The sequence below is a fragment of the Nesoenas mayeri genome, assembly GCF_963082525.1.
Source record: "Nesoenas mayeri genome assembly, chromosome: 1".
Lineage (NCBI taxonomy): Eukaryota > Metazoa > Chordata > Aves > Columbiformes > Columbidae > Nesoenas > Nesoenas mayeri.
In genome coordinates this window covers 154,300,991-154,324,889 of record NC_137541.1, presented here as the reverse complement: position 1 = coordinate 154,324,889, position 23,899 = coordinate 154,300,991, and the positions used below count along the sequence as shown (strand labels likewise).

Here is a 23,899-nt window from a genome sequence, read left to right as displayed (position 1 = left end):
TCTTTACTGTTTTTATTGCACATTTATGAAAACTGTTGTCCTATATATTTAAAAGAAAATAGTTTCTTTATCTGTGCTAACACATTCTTGTGCACCCTTAATAACTAGAGTAACTTTCAACAACGCATAGATACTAGAAAGACAATGGAATCAAAACCAAAACGATACTTTGTATTATAGATGTTCAAAGGCTTCTAGTATAATTTTGTTGAGACAAAAAGGCTTGGATTTTAGAAGCTCTTTGCTCCCATTTCTTATGGAAAGCTTCTGGTTATGGGACAGCAGGAGAACTCAAAACGTAATTCACAATGAATGTCAATCCTTCACCTCCAATATGAAGGCTTCCCGACTACTCGACTTGCTGAGCATAACTGGTTTTACATAGCATATCTAAAAAAGGCTGCTCCTGTTCAACTGACCAGTGAGAAAGGACTGGACTTCTTCAAAATGGGTATTGGAGCAACAGTTTGTTATATATTTCTTTACATTTTCCAACTGTCCGATCCCACCTTGTAAGGAGAGCACTTGTTCGTTCAGGTAAAAGGAACCCCCTTCATGCTCCTTTTGGGTTTGCTCAGTCAACTGGTTTGTGCAACAGTGGCAGAGGCACACTGGAAATGTGCACCCATTCATTGTGATTACACAGACAGAAGCAAATGCACGTTGTCTGCGATGGGAGATGGGAGGGGAAAGGAGATGAATGGTTCCCATGGGTAAGAGGACAGTTAGGTTTATTTGGGATTTTTTTGTGGTTGCCTTTTTTTTTTTTTTGTTAAATTTTGTTTTGTTGCTCTTTTTGTGTCTTTTTTATTTTTTCTCTTTTTTGTTGATTTTTTGTTGTTGTTTTGCCTTTTTTTTCTTTTTTTTTTCTTTTTTTTCTTTTTTTTTTTTTTTTGCTATGTCATGGAATCATAGCAGTCATTCCTCTAATAGAAACTGACAGGACATAAAAGACAGAACTATCAGATGAACACACACAATGACTAGAAATATATTGACAGAGAAAAGACTTAATTTAGCTTTGAGAAACCGTCCCAAAAATAAAATCCTGTATTAACAAGTGCAAAAAACAAACAAAAAGGAAACTCCAAACATTAAAACACAGTGTATAAAATGGTGTGAGAAATTTAAGTCACCATACAGCCTTTTAGTCAATAAAAAGCTGTGTTCATGTGTCCTTGTTGTTTGGGTAGTGGCCCATTCTTTTCATTTTACCCAAAAGGTCATTCAAGGAGAGATATGAAGGTAAAGCTCTCAGTCGTTGCTATTTTTGACTGTAGTCATTTGGGCCTGTTGTGTTTCTATCATTTAAGATGAATCCTTTCTTTTATTCCTCATTGGTTGAATTATCTTCCAAAGTTGTTATGCCTCCAAAGCCCAGTCCTGTTGAGTTCTGTGCTGCTGAGACTGTAAGTACTGTATGTAAGAGAATTAATACAAGAACGCACAGTTTAAGTCTGCTGTTACACAGTCTGGATGCTGATGAAACTGTGAGTGATGTCCTGTGACACCTTGCTGAGCCACTTGTTTTTGTAGTCCCTTTGGATTGATGATCTGATAATAGTCCCCATCTGACATCACAGCATTCTGGTTCTGCATTGGTTGGATAGTTTTCATAGAGCCCTGTAGGGTAAACACAAGAAAATTAAACACCACACACAAAATGATTGGCAGAAGTTGGTAAGTCAAAGAAACATTTGATAGTTTAGTCTAAGCTATCAAATCCACATCTTTGGGTTAGCCTGGGGCCCTCAAAACACTTCCATTTTGAACAGTTAGAGCTGTTGAAGGGATATGTGTCATCTAACAGGAAGTAACATCAAAAGATCATTCAATACAAGTGTGACACTGAGCATGGTTGTGCTAAGAAATGGCACTAAAAAGTAAATATTGATGTTTGAATAATGCCAATATTTGAATTCTTCCTTTTTGGGAAGTGACAACTAACAATGAAATAACAACTAATCAAACTGGATGTTTCCATGCGAGTGCATACCAGTAATGTCACTGTCCATGAAAAGATAGGCATTAAACAACAAGTAATAGATATACTGACAATATTGAAAATATTGTCAAACCAATAGCGATCCAACAGCTTCATAGGAACACTTTCCAAATAGAGCTGTTCAGTGCCTACTTGTTTACCCTACCTCAGATGAGTTCTTCCAGCTGAGTTGTTCTCTTTGGCGTATCCCAGAGGTGAGAACAATCTTCCGTGCCATACAATAATTGGGTCTCTTGATGTTTCTGACTACAAATCTAGGCTATTTCTGCTTTTAGGGCTTTACTGAGTTACTCAGCCTGATCTGATTATGAATTTTTGAACAGTTAGAAGAACTCTGTCTTTTCCAAAAGACACAACTGTCTTTTTGTATATTGTCAGTACTGTTGACATTGCTATACAGGAAAGTAAAGTAACCAGAGTGTTCTGTTTACTTCTCACATATCTTATTTTCTGATTAAAGAAACTAATTTAGCTGGTTTAATTAATGATCAAATGCAAGAATATTTAACATAATTGACAAATACCTTTTTACCATTTAAACTGACCTTGGAATAAATTTTGCAGTAAATAATTATGCTATGGTAGAGCTAGGTTTTACTAGAAAAGCAAAACAAAACAAAACAAAACTATCTGTGTTAGAATATTCAGATTAAGGTTTTGAAAACAACTACATAATTGCTATAATTTATAAATTAACTTTGCTTCTTGGAACAAGAATTACATTTTGTCTAAAATATCACAGCAATTATATTACTTTCAAAAAGCAATATCTACAAGTTTAGATAAAACATACTTATGTTCAGGCACCAGACTGCTTGTCATTTGTGAATAACCTGTAAAGAGTAGCAGCACACCTTAAAATAAGACAAAACCAAACTCTTTCCTTCCTACTTCCATAATATTGATCTGCAACTAAACAAAAAGTGAATTAGGTATTCTGAGCATGTTAAAATGCAGATTAAACCTAGACCGGTACATTTTTACATAGCTGACACAACAGTCAACTATACATGAGTCTAAGTAAAGTTACATCCATTTTTGGATTAAAACAAGTCTTTTACAGCTACAGGAATTAGAACATCTTGTTTAATTTTCTATAAAGTCAAGGTTTACTCAGTAGGAAATCAGGACAGTTTTGCATCTATGCATTCAGATACTTAAGGCAATGTACTAATGCTTGAAAACTGTTTATTCTCCCTCAGATCATCACTGAATGTACTACATGTTTTTTAAGAAATTCTTTCATATTTTGCAACTTGCAGACAGTTGTTTATCGCAGGGATGATAAAGAAATATTATTGTTAACATCATATTTTCTGAGAGCTATCTTTTGGTGTTTGTGTGCATCAGTGTGTGTTTTTAAACATGGTAACATACAGAAAGTGCTTCCCAAAGCAGGTAATTACGTGCTCTATTTTGTGACTGCAGTAGCTCAAACTATTAATAGTAATTGAAGAGACACAGAGAATGGTTAATGCTTTGATCCTACTGAGGCTTGTTTACTATTCAAACAGTATTTCCTGCTTGTTATAGGAAAACTCAGACTACCTTTTAAATCAAAACCTACATATACAAGTTGGCAATCAAAAGGTATTTAAATAGTTCATGTGCACTTACTAAATTGTAAATAAATTGAAGGCAACTCCACATTAAAAGCTGTATTGAACTTGTTCCTTAATGCAAAATTACATTCCGTCTTTGTTGCATTTCAGCAATTGCATTTAGGTTTTGAATTTGCAGTTACATATTTAATAATTAACTGCAGAATGACTATTAATATGACATTTGTAGAACATTTACATAAATCCAGTCAGAGCTTTTGTACCAAAATAATAAAATTTCACAATTGTGCTTCACCACATACTTGTTTGTAGCCATGAGGATCTGTTTTGGCCCCTTGGATCTAATCAATCAGTCTGCTCTGTCAGAGGATTACAAACCTGTGATTTACCAGAAACCTTGGAAAGGTGTCTACATCAACCTTAAAAAAAAAAGGAGGGGGGCGGGAAACAAACCCTATTTTGCTCTTTTAGGAAAATATTTTATATGGGCAGAGAGTTTGGGTTAAGGAATAGAAAAGAAACCTTTACCCACCAAACCATCAAGGCTTCTGTCTTCCTCTTCTGTCTTTGTAGTTCAGTTCATAGACACCATTACTCCGTATTACTTGGATGGTCAATAATTATATTTCTGAGATTAACTTACTAACTGTTACTGGCTCAAACCCTACTTTGCTTTTCACTTTTTACTTAAAATTCTCCACTCTGGATCTCCATTTCCCAACTTTTCTCAGCACTCATCTATATTTCACCAGCAGAAAACTTAGTCCATACTGAGGTTCTTGAACGCTGATCTTAATCAAGGATCTAGAATTTGCCAGGATGCTTTTTTGTATCAAACCACTCTCTAGACAGATATACTATCACTCACAAAGGTAATTTAAAATCTATCTCTTTGCTTTGTAACCGGATACTTTTTTCACATGCAGATAACATTTTGATGATCAGCACAGCAGCTATAGCTGTAGGCAGTGTGTGTTACTAATGCTGATGCAAGAATTAAGGCTACTCATTTGACTGAGATTATGTTAATAGACACATGACTGTAGATAAATCCCATGTATCCTGCTTAGCGGAATCATACTGAAAGCAAAAGGAATGACAGCATGAGCATTGTATTCACTTTGTGCAGAAATAGCTTTTGGGGAAAACCAGCAAACCACAAAGATGTTATTGTACAAAAATTAAAATCACATGAACTGTCTAGGGATGCATAGTCTGCTGACCAGGTAGATTACCTGCTAACTCAGAGAATGCTGTTGTTACTGCCTGAGCATTTGGATTTCTTCTGCACAGAATACAGTTTGCAAAAGAGTTAGTTGCATTTCCACATCTCACCCCAACACTGTGTAAGGTACATAATACTTGTATCTGGATCTGTATCTGTAGCAGTTGGTCTGGTTTGGCCTGCTGCTTGTTTTCTTTGCTACAGAAAGAGCTATGCAGCCACAGTATTCCGCATCTTCCAGTCACCATCAAAGGGAACTGGTCTGGTTGGAAAGCCACAGAAGTAGAAGAAGAAACCAGATAAGCGGATGTAGCATACCAGGAGGTTCAAATGCTCCATTTTATTGTAAAGCACAAAGTAAGTAATGTCTGCCAAGAGTGATCCATCCAGCAGTGACATCATTGTATCAGTGAATGCCAACACTCTGCATGACATTTCTCTTTCTGAAGAATTATTTCTGAGATTTCAATATTATCATTTTCCAACTACAGACGGTAAGAGAACACATCAGTTATTATATGACTAGATTTCACTGCTTGCTTACAACTGATATGGAAGCCAGCTCTCTTCGATCTTATCCAGATGGTCCTCTCAATTTCTAAATTGCTGTGTCTGTGACACATTATGATGCTGCTCTTTAGATATGTATTTTATACTCTTGATATTATAAAAAAGTAATAAAATGAAATGTAGAAGAAGGCTTAAATATAAATAAATTATTACTTAGTCAAATAGATTATTATTAAACTGGTGCATAAGGCTGTTCAGCTCTTTTGGAGAAGGCTAATTTCAATTTCAGACTCCATTCCAGTTGTTGGATGAGATCTGGATTGCTGTATTTCAATTTTGTTTTATCACTATATGTTGGTGACTATTTCAGATAATCACCTCTGGAACTTTGTCCTGTGTGTATGCGTCCACTTTAAAAAAAAAAAAAGTCGTGTTTCTTCACCATGTATGGATTTTTTTTCCCTAACATATATACAGTACTAATTTCTTCCTGCTGGTGTAAATCAGCGTTATCCCTTTAAAACTGACTGACCTGCTGCAAGTCAGAAAAATAAGCAAACAAGTGACTCTCAAGGCTATACAATGAACGTTTTTACCTCTGTTATGTTGAGATGCAAGACAAGGGTGAGATAACTTCCTTCTGGCAATCATTTGGCTTCCCCCACTCTGGCTTTAGTTTCGTTTCTATTATGTACAAATTTCGATCAAAAGGATTTTCTATTTAGATATAATAGGAAAAGAAAGAGTCATACATGTCTACATGCTATGTTGCCATAGGTAGTTCAGGGATATCAACAGGTTAATAGCCTGGGGTGATTTTATAAGAGAAGAACATTTGCAGCTGATAAGCCTATTACAATATGGGACTTCAGTCATGGGAAAGCCCCAATATTAAAGACTAGAAGTACATTGAACTCCAAAAGTTGAGCTATTTAGTTGGCAGATTTTGCTGCAAAACCATGTCAATTTTTCCTTGTAAGCAGATGCATAGCTAGTAACGAATTAACCGTGCTTGTCAAACACAAATAGGATTTGTCTTCCTCTGTGTGTTAGCTCAATATTTTGATATCTTAGGACCTACTAAGAAATGTAGGCAGGAGGGAAATAACACATTATTATGAGTTATTTTTAGAGTAAGAATTTGGATCTAGGACATATATTTCTTGGAGTTTGCCAAGAACAACATAAAGTGGATTGAATTCAGAGATTTTCTCTTCTTGAATTGTTCTACAAAGAAAAGGTAAATTGTGATGCACTCTAGATACCACATTTTCTCAAAGAAATTATTTTTCAAATTGCACTAAAAGAAGGATATCTGTTTTGAAACAGACAGTTTATGGCTAAACATGCCAGTGAAACCGAGCCACACATCTGACCCTTGAGAAGAAGCTACAGTTAAAAGAATTTTTGCCTTTGTCAACCTTTTGTAGCCAAGAAACCCTTGGTGAAAATTCTCTGTAGTAATTCTCACTACATCTTTAGAAACATTGGTGTGTGCTAGGAAGTATGACTGACCTTTCTGGTGAATAGTCTAAAGGAGGAGGAGTTCCTAGGGAAGGGTTACTTTGCATGGATCACATAAGCATATGTTAGTGATATTTACTGCAAAGTGGTATATGGGAGAGTATTCACACCATGTGTTCCAAGCAACTGAGATGTTAATGGGAACACATGGATTTAGGACCCTAAATGAATATGAACTGAATGGAAAGATGTGATTCGAAGCACCTGCATCATCTGTACTCTCACCTCTCCCCTTTGTTTCTTGTTCTCTATTTAAAGTATCATTTAAAAGTATCAGAGATCTATTCAGCACAGGAGCTCAGACAGATTTTCTTCACCTCTTGGTGGCAGCAGACTGATGACACTGTCCTCAGGAAATGCCAGAGCATGCTGTGCTGGTTTTGGAAGAAGCTAATGCAACACATCTCTGACTTATTGCTGCTCACTACATGCCCTTCCTTTCTTTCACAGAGGAACTCAAGTTCTCCATTAAATCCCCTAACATCTATTGTACATGTAAAGAATGTGAGCATGTGGTTGGGATTTCCTACCTAATATTTCCTGCTGGGTGATGGCCTTGTTATGCCACAAGACACTAAGGACCGTAAGTCTTGGTCAATAGAAAGAATGTCCTTAACAACACAGGGAGCCCTAATTGTACACTCTAAATTGCTCCAGACTTGGCAGTTTGGGAACTGTTCTTCCAGTGCTTAGAATAGGCCATGTCTGTTTAACAAGTAGTTTTGGGCAAAAGGAGATGTGTATAATCAAACACTTGGTGCTGTCACCTCTGAATGCACTTGAGGGGTGTTTACCTTTCTAGCTCTATTCTCATTCTGTAGACCACATGTGCACTAGCAGTTGGGATGTGCTAGGTATGGACCTGAAGCACATCTCCTAGTTTAGTTTCATCCAGAGGAACCCAGTTTGTATCCTTCAAGAACTCTCCCCAGCTCAAGTCAAACAGCAAGGGGCATGAACAGGAGATTTGCTTCAGAAGTACAACCCTGAACTAGATTGCTAATGTGGACACAACTGGAGTGTTGGTGTTGATGGCATATCCTGGCTGCTCAGGGAAGGGCCATGGATGTAGAGGAGAGATAATCTCTTCTATCCTGTCTTTGGGCATCTCTGCTGCTCGGTTGGTGGAAACTGATGTCTCATGTTTTCTCAGTTGAGCAAACTGGAGGCCTGAATGGATAGTTTTGGCTGTGAAGAAAACATTTATGGCCTCTGCATCCTCTCCCTGCCTCCACTGGGAGATGGCAGCAAGCCAAACAGAAGCAGTTCATGGTCTGGACCAGTTGCCAGGCCAGTCGCTTGCCCACATTACTTTGGAAGGCATGGGAAAGCAGTTGTGAAGTATTAGCAGTCTCTTCCCAGAGCATCTGTGAAAGAAATCTTTCACATCTTCCATTCACACTTGGGAAAAAAGTAAAAGATGGCTATATCTACAAAAGAAAACAGCTCCACTAGTATGCACACAGTTTTCATAGGAAACACAACGAAACTTGTGGAACTTTGCATGGGACTCATTCATTGTACTTTGTTGTGTTTGTGTGTACATATGCCTAAATACTATTATTATCTCCCTTAAATAACATTCTGTATTGCGTGGGATATTCTAGACATCTCAGCTGCTGAAAGTAACATTAGATGAAACCACTGGAAACTTTAATCATATGGATATAACCTCCAAAGGTCTAAACTGAAAGTAACCATTCAATTTCAATGAATATGATAAACAGTATGTTCCAGAACAGCGTCTGATGTAAAGAACAACTGCTTTCCTCCTGTTTCCTAGAAGAAAGCGGGGAGAGGGGCACACAAAATTCTTTCTAGCTAACTGCATGTCTCCATAATCAGAACCACACTGTGATTCTGTTTATTCTGATTAATCTCCCAAGTACTTTCTTTTGCACTGCAGTTGTCTTGCATTCTCACATGCACTTCTACAAAAGACAAGTTCTAGTGATACACAGCTAGCGTAGCATCCCCTCTTATTTTCCCACTATCTGCTCTCATTGGAGATAATCAAGTGAGACATTCTCAGGCTAGAATACTTCTTACCATTATACTAGTCCTTCAGGACATATTCTAAACTACATTATATTTTTCTTTTTTTTCTTTTATACAGACTTCAACCTTGAGAATATCCTGCCCTGAAAGAAAAAAGAAAAAAGTATGTGGGTTCCCTGTCCCCAGGTGCCACCATGCCCTTGATTTCAGCAGGAGTGCGGTGGTGAGGAAAGGCAGCAGCTCAGTACCACTGCAACAGCTCCCACCACTGCTGGTGACAGGAAGCCACACCAGACCCTTATTTACTTGCAACTGGAAAATGGCATGTAATGTTGATAAGGGCATCCTGCACTCTATGATATGGACAACATGAAATAAAAACAGCTATCACCAGTACACTTTTTTTCTTTTACTTGTTTTCTGCAGCATATTGAAATGTTTTATAGAAATCAATCCTCTGTCTTTCCATTAACCTGAATCTCTACTGGACCTTAGAAGAAATAGTCTGTTACCATGGAGAGGAGGAAAGGAAGCTCTTATTATAGAAACATTGCTTCTAAAACATTATTAAAGAAAATCAGAATCCACAGATACTTGACGTTTCTGAGGAATAGAACACCCTACTAAAAAGTAGCTACTTTTTTTTATTTTCTCCAGACAATATTTTATAATTAACATTGTTCCTTAGCTAGCCAGCTACTCTTTCATTAGTTTCATGGGAAGGAAAAAATAAAGTAATTCAGTTCCTGCTGGATTTCTCTGAAAATGTAAGTCAAAATTTAGAAAAAGGACCTGTAGCATTTCTCTCTGTGGGATATCATCGGAGTCAGGAACAGCAGAGATATTCAAACCTAATTTAAATGAGTGACGGGCTGTGGCAAAATACCATTTGTGAGGAATCACTGAACATGAAGTTTGCTCCTGCTATGTTTCCTGTAGCAGAGCTCAATGATGACCAGCTTCACAGTGAACTTGTGTCGAATGGAGACACCAATCAACCAGCTATAACACCTAAATGTCAAATAGAAATACCTTTGACTTGACTCTTCTGATTTTTGCCAATGAATTTCACCCATCTCAGAAAAAGCAGGATCAGAAACTAGAAATCCCAGAACGTGTCTGCCAGACTGAAAGTCATAGAAAGTGCAGTGGGAGAATGGGTCCCTCAAGACGTGGGAAACCTGCTTTCAGTTGCTTTTCTGCAAGAGGAGTTCAAGTTGCCCATCAAGTCACAAGCTATGCTGTGGTATTTTGGCTGCTGTTGAACTCACTCCACTTTGCATGAAACAATTCTGCTTCCATTAAGTTGCAGAGAAGTGTAATTCTTTAGTCTCACAGCAGGCATTAGTCTAATTTCTCATGGTTTAGTGTCAGAAAATGCTCTTACAGTGAGTCACTGATTAATAAGAGGGTGGCAATGGGCCTGTATTCCAGACAAAGTTTGATTTGCAGGCTTGCAGCTTTCCTCAGCATCTTCGCCTCCACACAACTGCCCAGTGTCAGCATGCAGACTCCTATGGGTCCTTGTATACAATCTCTGTTCTGCTAATGCTGAAGGTCTTGACTCGAGTGGACACAAAGTTGAACAAAGTATTAGCAAACTGCTGAGGTCATCCTGATTTTAAGTGTCTGCGATAAGGCCTTGGTGACTAAGAGCAGCTACAGCAAATTGAGCCAGCACTGTTAGTGGGGTGTAGAAAGCTAGTCAGCTCATCGTGTGCAGATACGTATTTAGGTTGCATTAAATAACTCTCAGCTCTACTGGCTACACCAGACCTTCAGTGACTCTAGTGAGAGCTTAGTCACAGGGTTTATATGTAGATGCCCATGCTTACTAATATCTGCAATAAAATGAGTTTAATCCTCCCCTAAATCTGCTTTTCATCCTAAACTCAGAGCTCTTGACTGTCAGTAATCTTTGCAAAGTCATCCATTTTGTGTGTTTTAGGAATTAATTTGGACTTGGAGATATACTAGGAAAATGAAGACGTGGATATGTGATTCTCTGAAATTATTACTGGGATTTTTTTTTATTGTTTGTTCTTCGCCATCTTGCATGTGTGTTAAGTGTGCACACAATTTCCTACGCATACACATACACACACATATAAATTGTATGTATGTTGTAAATAAAAATGTCCTAAGTCACTTCAGCTTTTACTGTCTGATTTCAAACTGGAAAATAATGCTCATTTGCTTACTCTGCATGCATATTTGAAGGCTATTAATGTTAAAGAAGTGCATTGAAGTGATAAGCACCATTACTTTATTGATGACTACTAAAGTGTAACTCATCTTACATTCCATTATATTGGCTTTTGCATATGTATGGATATTGCTTAATTGTGTGCAATAGGCTTAAACTTCAAGAAAAATACAGTAAATATCTTGCTACCAGAACTCCTCTCAATCATAACGGAGAGTATTAGGTGAAGTGATTTGCCATAAACATTATGCCTGCCTCTGAGATGATATAGAACATTTTACAGAATTTTATATTTTACTCTGGTTTAAGTAACTTACATTGGGCAGTTCCTTTAACACCAAGTTCACCTAGCACCAGTGCAGCCATAATTTAAGGTGGAGGCCATCTAATTTCAGGTATTTGGACAAGGCTGTCAAATGATCTAAATGTTCAAATGCCTTTTTACTGTTTTAGTGCGTTAGTTGCCTAAATATCTTCAAGATCCTCAGATGATAACCTAGGCACCAGAAATCTGCAGATAACATTGTTATAAGCTGAAATTTTGTGTGGATGATTCCCAGCCAGTCCTCAAAAAAGTATCAGCGGTACCTGAGATGTACTAAAGTATTTCTTGCTTACCATGTCCTCTCTGGTTGAATCATTCTGGGATAGTCTTTGAAGAAGAACAGAATATAAGAGGAACCAAACTATTTTATCAATCAATGCATAAACCTATATTAGGAATATCTTTTAAAATTAAAATACTCACAGAATGTGACAAGACTCAAGAAGAGACCAAAGGAGCAGTTCTTCACAGGTGAACAACTCATTCTCAAAATTGTTCACTAGTGAAAGACCTTTCCTTAGACATCTACCTTCCAAGAGCTGCTGCACAGTTTTGAATGCAATGTCTTAGATTCTTCATTTATCTGACATAATAATGCAAGTGAACAAAGGTGAATATACTAAAAGCTGGACTTGCCTTTCTCTTTTTGTTTTTGAATATTGCATGACAGAGAGCCTATTTTCTCTGAGTACTGCATGACACAGAGCAACAAAAATCCTCCATCAAATGATTAAGCGTAAAAAAACAGCAGAACAAATTTTGTTTAGTGATTTTGTTTTGTAAAGTTAATGACTGTGGCAAGCTGTAGAATAAATGTGCATTACTAAATCTGGACTCACATCCTAGCACCTCCGACAAATCTTTATGATGAGGAATACCTTCAGGCACTCACACCTAATGGAAGAAACATTATCCACACTCTCCTCCATATTTAGACTTATGAAAACAGGTGAAATTAGCATTTCTATACTATACCTGTACAGATGAAACTTGATAGTCCTCCATAGATGACATCATCATTGTCTGGTAATATAAAGGGACACCTCGTCTGAACCTCCAAACAGTATTGCTTGCAAGGAATTCTGTTGCTGCAGTGAAACTGTGTGACTTCAAAATACTGGGAACAGAGCCAGGCTTTGTAGACAGTCTAGAAAAAGAGAAGAACCAGAAGTATAGATGGATGACAATAGCACTGTCATTCTTAGAAGCACATACTGTACTGCACACTTACATTAACACTGCTTCCGAAAGCAAATTTTGAGCGAATATCACCTGGGTAAAACATACTCTTTTGACTATCCTCCCACTTCAGAAATGAAAACTCTAGCCAAGTCATTAAAAAGCAACAGCTAGTCAGGACTAGGCTTGTACTATTATTTCATATTAGTTTGTGAAGAGGTGTGTCTCTTGAATTCACCTTTTTATTAGACATATGCACACATGCCACACACCCCTGTCCCCATACCTTGTTATATATAAACTAGGAACATAACCTCATTTAAAGCTGGTCTGGGGAAAATCTTATGAAAGTAAGTACAAGAAGGAGTTTAAGACTAGGATCAGGCCAGCTCTGCTCTTTATATAATCTAGAGCTAAGCTATCAAGTTGCAATAGATGGTGCTGCTTCCCTTCAAATAAAACCTTATCCAGTCCACAGCATTAAAACATGCATTAGGGTTCCTGAACACCAACAGCTGTAGACTAGGGGATAAATCTGCAACAGTGAGGACCAACGCCTATGTTTAAGAGCTAAAAGGAACATATTAAGATGCTGTCATCTGATGCTGCGGAGCCGTAGCTGCAGGGCTTGTGATTATTACAATTATTACCATCATTTAAACAGAAAGCCAAATAAACATGTTGATTTTAGGTTTTTTTTTGCTATTTTCTTCTGAGCAATGGTCTTTGTCATAAGAATTAAACTAGCTATTTGTATCTAGAAATGTTTCACATGTGATCATACAAAAATAGATTGGACGCCAGGCTATGAAGGTGTTGAAAAACCTGTTTGACTGAGTATAGAGAAATTTGCACATTTCCCATTTTATTTTCCACTTATCTGTTTTGAAGTACAATACTTACTTGCTAGATACTTGTTGTCTAGGTTGTTATATAACAAAATTTTCCTTTTTGTATTCATTCAGAATATTTGAAAACCTTAGTAACTACCTTTCCTTTATCACAGGCTGAAAATCAATAGAGTCAGCTGTTTATTTTCCTTCTTCCTAGACCTGCTTCTAACAAAAATAAAATGAAACTTAGATTAAATTTTTAAACACTGGAAAGTCAAAAGCTGACATCTGAAAAAAGCAGCCTAGCTGAGGATTTGTTTTGATGTCAGCATGCTTCGTCTCATCTGTTATCATTTTATTAGTGTCAATGGCAGCTTAAATTGCACAATTGTACAATTAATTGTACAATTAAATTGTACAATTAATGTCAGTGTATTAGTCCCAGAACTAAAAAACTTTCATCTTAGTTTGTTTGCAATGTTTGAAGGTATGGTTTCTGGGCAATAACCTGAGGACTTCATCACTCATATATCATTTGTGATTATCTCTTTGTGGTAGCTGTTGCCTACTTCATTCTGTAGAACACGATTTTTTTTTTGTCATTACAAATTTAATTTTAATTGCTTATAAATGTTTTTTATCCACAGTAAATGATTAATCAGAAGGAAGATTAGGTGATGTGTGTACTTTTTGTTCTTAAATAAACTATTAAACAGCAAGCAGTTTTCCCAGTGTGACTATATCCCCCACCATATTTTAATGCTTCAGTTGCTGTATTGATCCTTGCAATAATAAAAAAAAAAAAAATAAAGTAATTATTTTTCTATTTTTAATTAGTCAGTGATCATAGCCTCTTGGTTGGAGACAGGAACACTGGGCCTGATAACAGGTAAATATTCAGAAATGTTACTTCCTGTTCACTCACACTGTAGACCTGTTTAGTATGAACCCACATGTTCTTTTCATAGAATAAATCTAAGAATAGTAAGTTGGGTTATGAATCATATTTGAAAGTGTACCTCAGTTTATAGGAAGTGTATTGAACAGTTTACCATACATGGCAACAAGAAAATGAGCAAACCCATATGTCTACTTTAGCAGGACTGGAAATAAATGTTTATTCAAGAGCAGAAGTAAATAATGTAATCATAGGCTTCTGTGAACATTCTCATGTATCCAGTCTCAGTTTGTACACATCATCTCCCTGCTTTGATTCACAACTCCTTAGCTTTGATTCAAAATTACATTTAAACTCTTGTCCGTATTTTTAAAGAATGCATGAGTACACCTGTTCCAGAGATCTGTTTCTCAGACAAATGCCTCCCTTTCTGTATCCTTTTTAGTGCAGCCTTTTTTAACCTTGTCTGCAGTCTATATTGAGATTCTTAATATGCTGGTCCAATTTTGCTATGTTTTGGCCAGTGAGGCTACATGGAAAGATTTTGAGAGTTTTGTCTGGATATGTACTTAGGTCATATCCTACTTCAGGGTGCATTGCTGATACCTATCACTCTTCTTGCCCCCATGCTCGAGTTTCTTCAAAATAATCTTCAGGTTTCTAGGACAAGATAGCTCTGCAAAACATTCTAAGATGTCCAAGAAGCAGTAGGTGAAATCATCAGGGGATGCTGAAAACTAGCCTGGAATATAAGAGATGATGATCTTCAGCCTTTCCCACAAACGTCCTTCATTTTTCCAGGTTATTTTCAGGCCTGAGAACTGGCATGAAAGAGTCTGAGTATCTGGAGGAGTGAACATCATGGAAAAGCACCAATTTAGCACTTTAATGATTTTTCTCTTTTTTTAAAGGACTTCAAAGACTAAACCAAAGATTTATAATTACAATAAATGCTCCTCTTAAAAAATAAAGCATACAAACCACTTCAAATTACTAGTTACACTCCATTAGTATTTCCCTCTGTCAATTTCATTGTGTCAAAGTAAAAGATGGAAGGTGGGTCTGATGAGAAGACCATGTGTTAAGTATCCAGAGGTAGGGAAAATCCTCTAGATTCCATTAAGTAAAATTTTCTAGAGCAAAATTCTTGCTTCTTGAAAACATGAACTTTCTCAAGTTTCATGTCAATAAAACAAATGTCTTGGGCTACATTTCAAGGAAAGCAAAGAGGGGCTGTGACAGCAGTAGATGGGGTTTTCATTTTATTGTAATCTTAATTAAAGAAAACAAAACTAAAACTAACTCCTAACACGAACTGAACTAGTTACAAGTCATGAGCCATAAGATCAGGAAAGATATACAAAATATATAAAAAATATAAGAATACACAACTATCAACAGCTTTTGAAGACATGAGGAAACCCATTGATTTTTCTTTTAAATCAGAACTTAGAAGATAAAAGCATCATTTTTATTAATAGATACCTTGTGAAATTAAATCAAGCTACCAAAAACAAAACTAATGCACAACATAGATTATGTATTTCTCAACAATTTCTGCTACATATTATGAGCTTTTATATACGTTTCACCCATATAACGCAGAAAAAAATAATTAAAATGGGCTTATGTTTTCAACTGGTATGGGAGATGATTAAAACATTTGAAAAGTCACAGTTGTTAATAGAAATTTGTCAGATTGATCTCAAAGAAGGGAAAAAAACCCATGTTTTCTAGATTTTTTTGGCTTGTTTTGCTGCTGTTTGTTTGTTTGTTTGTTTTTCCCAGGGGAAAGAACTCAGGTATATTGGATTACTGATGCAATATAGTAACAACATATCTACAGTAAATCACTATATATAAATAAATCTGTCTTTTTTTTTTACCATCAACAGAACTTTAGGCACTCTGTATTTGAAAGAGAGAGAATCCTGGCTATTAGACAAGACACTGTGTTGGAAAGATAATATCACATAAGAATAAGGTCACCTTTCATATACGGAAACATAACTACAAAATCTCAGAAGGGTTTAGTGGTAATTTTGCTCACCTAAATAAATTAAAACTACACTGCCTTGTACCTGTAGGAAAAACAAATAAAAATTACACTTCCAAAAAAAGTGAACCAATCAATGCTGCCTTTATATACTTGTATTCATATGCACGAGTGCCTACCTAGAATGATTGCCATAAAAATATTCTTGGTATTTGAAAAATTATTAATAATATAATGATAAAAGTATTATTAATTAGGTGGATGAATTCATTAATTGACATTCATTTTATTTATACTGTACAAGATTTGACTCAATGTCTGGAAGCAGAAAAAATATTTCATGACTTCTGTGACCAAGCATCCAACACAAATAACCTGCTTCAGCAGCTCAAGGAATGAACACTTCACAAACAAACCAGATACGAAACTGCATTTGCATGTAAAATCATTACAGACAATAAATGGATTCAGAACTAAAGGGAAGAAAGTGAGGTGGTGTGTGGAGAATTTTGAGAAACTGAAGCAGCACAGTGTGTACTTTTTCTTTCAGGAAATCAGGAAGAACACTTATTTTCGTCTCTGTGGGGAAGAGCAGTCCAGATATTGTCTCTTTTTAGGATATTCTGTGGTTTATATCACACATGAGGTTAGACAGCTTCTCAGAGTTATTCTTTCTGGTCTTGAAAGGCAATCAGACAGACCTATTAGGTAATAGAGCTGCAATATTTGCCTGGAGAGGGGGCAATATCTGTGTACAGTATCACCAGGTAGAACAGTGCATTGGCTGAACACGTCCCTGGTCATTACACTTGCTGACTTGCAACTGGCTGCACAACAGCACAAAACTAGTTTTAATTGTATGACCAGTATTTACTAAGACTGCAAAAATGATGAGAAGGTAAAGTCGTATTTACTATGCATATATGCTCACAGTCTTTCTCCCTCCCACTCTCATTCTCGCTCACCCATACATGCACAATACATATGATTATAAATAACCTAATTCTTGCCAAAACAGATTCAGTACAAAGCCTGAATCATCTAAGCCACACTGCATGAGATGTGTCAGTAGAGTAGAATGGAAAAGCTCAATCAGTTTCATTCTCTGTGGCTGTCAGTTCTTCATAGTTTTCAAGAGATGAATTCAGCTCTCTTCTGTCCCTTCCCCCGTTGTTCCTGACTGCCATTCCCATCACAATTCTTAATGAACAGTGTGAAATTTCCAAGAAATACTTTTTATGGCTATTCTCCATGAAAGTGACTTTTTTTCACTCAAAAAAAGTTGCTAGTTGAGTTGTCAAAATAATAATACAAAAGGGAACCTCAAAATAATCCAATAGCTCTTACTGTGTAGTTGTGGAGGAAAATAAAGTAGGAAGAGAGAAGTCACAACAGAAACTCTCTCAAAATCGTAAATCTTCTGAATGAAACTAAATTTTAACGGCATCGCATCAATGCTTTATAGTACGAAAATGAAGTCTTCAAAAAGAGAACAACTTAATAATTTCACCTACCAGTCAAAAAGGAAGAGACCCTTCATGACTTTCAGAGGCACTCTGTTCATTATATTTTCAACCACATCAGGAAATTGTACCATATTGGAATAAAGAAATCAACAATATTGCCTTGAGAAAATGTAATATGATTTCAACTCAACTTCTCCAGGAGCTTGTGAGTATTTTAAGCTAAATTTGCAGTCTTTCTGTATGCTAAGGAGTACCTCAGGCTGTGACTGAGTAATCAATGGATTTTTCCAAGAATATTAATGGAATAATTTGTTACAGCATTCATTTTAAAAAAAAAAGAAAAAAAAAACAACCAAACAAAAAACTGGGTTGCAGAATAGTGCTGAGGCCTTCAAGTTTTGATGTGTGATACCCCACTGGTCTCTAGCCCATGCTGACTCATTGACAACAACAGTGGATAAGATGTGTATGGAGAGCAAAATCCTTCTTTTCCTGTCAGCCTCAAATTTAGCATATGATTTTCTGTTGCCAAAAGGTAACCTTAAGGATTCTCATATGCAAAATACCGGCTCTATGTAATAGGTGACATCTATTTCACATCTAATCTCTGTTTGATTCATGGAGTTATGAATGTATGAACTATTTAAAGACATTATACATGCATTTAAAGTTAGAGCATATGTTTAAATCCCATGTTTTCATATTTTTTTTTGAGTCTGGGTGAATTGTTATCTCTGTCTGGTATTCTGTGACATTACCACAATCAAAAATGTTCTGTCTTCTATAGAGTTTCCACCTAAATTTTTCTATGATGATTTTTTAAAGTACCTACTTTGGCCTAACGTCCTTTACTTCATTTTATTTTGTTTTAGTATCCCACAACCTTAAAGGGTAGGGTCATGAGGTATATTAGGAAGTTAAAAATAGTAGTATTTCTCTTCATGAGCTGAGATATTGTCAACAACAGAGCTGGAGAAAAGCTACTGGTGAAGGCTGGAAAATCTTTGAAGTCTCAGCTTAATCAAATAAATTTATCCACTCATCTACTCAGAACTGTGTCTAAACATTGGCCAGACAAAGATGAATACATTCAAGAACATACACAGGAAATAAGGGGACAAGATCTTAATGTAATTATAGGTTTCATACCAGCAATGAGGGACCTCAGAAGAGCATGCCTAATTCTTCCTGTGGTAAAGCTTTGCCATAAAATTCACTTTAAATCTCATGTATGCTCCACAGCAGAGAAATAATAGCTACTGTCATCTGCTAACTAACACACTGTCTGTGCAGTGCATTCTCTAAAAGGCTTTTTATATTTGGATCACCAGGGTATTATGTGTTGGTTTGAGTGACAGTGCATCTTGTTCAAGAAACACTTGGGTCAATCTCAGTGCCTGCTTTGTGCATCAAGACCTGAAATATCATGTTGTACAAGCAGAGATGTCTTTTAGATAGCTTACAAGTGTATTTTATATAGACTATACAACCAAAATATAGACGGCTAACTGGTACAAGATCTGATTAAATCTGACAAAGGTAGTATTACAAATGTGAACTCCCCCAGGAACTTTGTCAGTTTTCAGCAGTAAGGGCTGTCTGACTTCAGGAAAACTGTATTTTGCATTAGTACTATGGAATAAAAATCAGCTCTTACAGAGAACCTTCTGTCCATGAGAATTGCAGGACTACTGGTGGTGTTTCTCTTCTGCCAGCCTTTGTTCCCAGTACCATTCTGAGACTATGGTCAGGCTCAGGGCAGGTCTGGTTAAGCACACAAATCATGCATCAATAGTGACCAAATAGGAGGGATCAATCGTCCGTAATGTATATTTACCAATGACAGTCAGAGGTACCATGAGGGCATTAAATGTTCTTCATCACATGCAGGAGAAAATACATAACAAGGGAGTTTCAAATATGTGGGTTACTGAAAAATATTTCACAGGAACAGGCTTTTGATGGACAAAAGTTTTTTGTTGTTGTTTTGTTTTGTTGGATTTTTTTCTAAGTTATCATTTTAATTTTATTTCAACTCTATCAAAATAAAACAATTTTGACCAGGGAAGTATTTTTATTTATACAGCCAAACATTGCTCATGAAAACATTCATTTAAATACACATCACTCTTGCATTAATATTGACTTAAAGCTGTTCTGCTTTGTGGAGAAGTTATTTTGCACACACCTATACACCCACCCCCACCTTTTTTTTTTTTTTCCTAGGCCTTGCTCATCTCAGTTTTGATTTTTTAAAAATCTGATCCAGAATGAAAACAAATTAGTAATCTGAGCTTCCTGTAGAACAGACATATTATTTTCCAGTTATTCCATTCTGCATGCATTTTTAAAATTCCTTGTGTTAAAAGACTGCACCAGGAAATTAGAATGCCTGTTTCATATTATGGAAAGTTCTGCCTGAAATTTACAGTAATTTGGGAACAAGCACATCAGTCTGGTGGTTATTTTAACCTTTGATTTTATTTATGTTTTATTAAAATGAATGCTTTCTGTATCTGTGTGGATAGAATATAATAAGGTAAATACTTAAATTTTTATCCAGATCTTAATGCCAGTGAATACAAACCATTGTATTAAGAGACAAAAACTTGTAGTGTTTCCTAAATGATGGTATATTAAATAGGTCAACTTGTTTCTTTCTCTTTTTTACCTGTTCTATGAATAATTTCATTTGAAAGATACGCATACTATTTTATTTGAAGATAGAGGAGAGGTAAACCAAAGTTGAAATTTATTTGCCAGAACATTTTTGATCTTCAGTTCACATATTACATAACAAGATTTTTTTCACCAAATACAAATGACAGAAATGAGGACTGCTCTGCTCACATCTTTGTTGTTTAAATTGGAAAAGACAATCAGAAAGATGCAAATATGCCAGCTCTTAATATAAATATGTTTCTTTGATTATGGAGAAATTACTGCAGAGGAGGTGGCATCAGTGTCTCACTGTCACTTTAGTATCAGACACAGATATAGAAGACATCTATAATGTTCCTATCTGCCATAATATATTAAGCTTCTCCAAGGACCAGATGTTGTGCAAAAACCAGATCCACCAGTCCTATCTTTCTGGTGATTAGCAAACCAATCAACTAGGGTCATTGTGATGATTAACTTCACTGTTGTTTTATAATAACCTAAAACCTGAACATATAAGCTATATTAGAATTTAGTCCTAGCTCTTACTTAATATTGCAAAGAAACTTTCTTTTGAAGATCATAAACATCCCTTTGGGTGAGCTTAAAGGAAATTGAAAGTTAAATAACTCATTGCAGAAATAAGTAGTCTGGTAAAAAGGGGGCACTAGCTTTTGATTTTGTGAGCTTAATAGTACTCCATCTAATCAGGCACAGAATTAAAAGGTTTGAATGATTGAAATAAAACAAATGAATAACCCTTAAAGTGTCTGATCAGCTTCCCTGAAAGATCTTGGGACCACTGACTTCAAGTCAGTTCACAATGGGCAGGGACCCGTTTTGAAGTTTTCCAATCTGTTCTAAAAATACATCTGAATTCATGAGCCAAGCAACCTGTCAAGGCTGGAAAGTCTTTGTGTTCAACTCTACTCTCCATCACCTTTAAAGTGATGGCAGTCTATATAAATAAGAACATGACATTACTCAGAAGTTTGTTATTGCTGACTACCAGTGTATGCAAGAGGCCAGGATAGTCTTTCTTTCTATATGTGCTGCTTCCTCAAATTAAGGACCTGATTTTTTCCACCTACAAAGCTCCAGAGTTGTTCAGAAGAAACAATCCCTTATGGGCCCAGGGGGCCTCCAATCAACTTGCAACAGCTGCTGCAGATTCCTGGCAGATGAGGGGACTTGTCATAGGCTGATATAACCATATACAGGGAAATAATTTTCTGTGCCTTGAATTTCTCTTTGCATTTGGAATTATAATCTCTTTAAGCATAAGATTTATTGAGCTTCAATGTTCAATGTCTTGGTCATGCAGACCAAAAAGTACTCTGTCTAAATCCAAACAAGCATCTGAAAATTCAGTAAATGAGGTGACAATAGCTAAAGATAAAGCACTAATGAATCCAGAAGAAATAAGAAAATTAAAACACCAGAGATAAGACAAATGCTTCAGAACCTGAAATATATTAAAAAAAAAAAAACAAAAAAAAACCCTCCAGAACTCATAATAATGGAAGGAGCCTGTGGTAGTGCAGATTCTATTAATGATATCATACTGATGTAAGTTTACTTTAATCATGGTAATTTGAAACTGATTAGAGGGACATTATTGTATTGTAAACTATCTAGAGACAGAGCAGACTGGCCTCACTCTTTTCTCCAGACATTTTTGGATGCAATCACAGGACCAGAGATGCTATTGCACTATTCTACATTACTACACTGAATGTCCTCAAGTTGAGCTACCTCTTGTCCTTACATTTTATGTATAGATTGACAGAAAGACCTCAGAGTTGTGTGATGTTATGAAATGCTTATTCAAATACCTAGATTTATCAGGTTTTGCCACCTAAAATACATATTTTATATATTCTGAACTTGTAATGGCTCCACTTTAAGCCACTTAATCTTGATAATTGGTCAATTCGAAGGAACAAATAGAAAGATGAAATATTGAAGTGTAGTTCCATTGAAGACAAGACAGATTTGTGACTTTGGTTCAATTTTGTATTCTGGACCAGTGGTCATGTCCTATACAGGGTGGAAGAAAGGCTCCATGGGGTTGTCCTCAGAAGAGTATGAGATAGGTATCAGTTTGAGAAAGCTTCATGGCCAATGGAGTGGAGTCTAGTTGGAGGCCTGTATCTAGTTGAGTGCCTCAAGGGTCAGTACTGGGGCCTATATTATTCAATATATTCATCAATGATTTGGACGAGGGAATAGAGTGTACTATCAGCAAGTTTGCTGACAACATGAAGCTGGGAGGAGTGGCTGGCACGCCAGAAGGCTGTGCTGCCATCCAGCGGGACCTGGACAGGCTGGAGAATTGGGCGGGGAAAAATTTAATGAAATATAACAAGGGAAAGTGTAGAGTCTTGCATCTGGGTAGGAGCAACCCCAGGTTCCTGTATAAGTTGGGGAATGACCTATTAGCAGTGTAGGGGAAAGGGACCTGGGGGTCCTGGTGGACAACAGGATGACCATGAGCCAGCACTGTGCCCTTGTGGCCGGGAAGGCCAATGGCATCCTGGGGTGTATTAGAAGAGGGGCGGTTAGTAGGTTAAGAGAGGTCCTCCTTCCCCTCTATTCTGCCCTGGTGAGACCGCACCTGGAATATTGTGTCCAATTCTGTGCTCCTCAGTTCAAGAAGGACAGGGAACTGCTAGATAGAGTCCAGCGGAAGGCAACGAGGATGATCAAGGGCATGGAGCATCTCCCTTATGAAGAAAGGCTGAGGGAGCTGGGTCTCTTTAGCGTGGAGAAGAGAATACTGAGGGGTGATCTCATTAATGTTTACAGATACATAAAGGGTAAGTGCCATGAGGATGGAGCCAGGCTCTTCTTGGTGACAACCAATGATAAGACAAGGCGTAATGGGTTCAAATTGGAACACAAAAGGTTCCACTTAAATTTGTGAAGAAACTTCTTCTCAGTAAGGGTGACAGAACACTGGAACGGGCTGCCCAGGAGGGTTGTGCAGTCTCCTACTCTGGAGATATTCAAAACCTGCCTGGACACCTTCCTGTGTAACCTCATCTGGGTGTTCCTGCTCCAGCAGTGGAATTGGACTAGATGATCTTTTGAGGTCCCTTCCAATCCCTAACATTCTGTGATTCTGTGATTCAGGAAATAAGATTTGAGACTTGGTAGTAGAAAAAAAGCCTCAAGAGCCTTTGGGTGATGGGGTTAGTGCACATTTATGAGCTACTGCTAGTGATGTCTGCAGTCTTGAAGAGCTCATAGACTGCAGGGTCATTCACTGATTTTGCAACAGTGAGGCCACAATCAAATAGTGGGTGCAGGGCTCAAAGCTGTTAAGCAAGTATGCAAATAAAAACATTAACTTTCAGTATCTCTGAAACAAAGAATCTCAGTAAACTTTCTGACAGAATTTATAAAAGCTTCTAGTTTGTTTACGTGGGGCAAATTTTCTTCACTCAGTTACCAAGAAGATGTGAATAATACAGTTCTTTTCACTTCCTACATATTTCCATTCTTTTTT

General features: G+C 36.8%; 1 protein-coding gene across 1 annotated transcript in view; it reads right to left on the bottom strand.

Moving 5' to 3' along the window:
• Positions 1-1,327: 1,327 nt before the first annotated feature.
• The window catches only part of NALF1 (NALCN channel auxiliary factor 1), a gene marked incomplete at both ends in the record, with an annotated part of 461,336 nt that continues 438,764 nt past the window's right edge, over positions 1,328-23,899 (bottom strand). Inside the window, 2 exons of the mRNA XM_080347475.1 lie at positions 1,328-1,623; positions 12,331-12,502. Coding sequence (XP_080203601.1) covers positions 1,328-1,623; positions 12,331-12,502 — 468 coding nt within the window. The remainder of the gene's footprint in view (positions 1,624-12,330; positions 12,503-23,899) is intronic.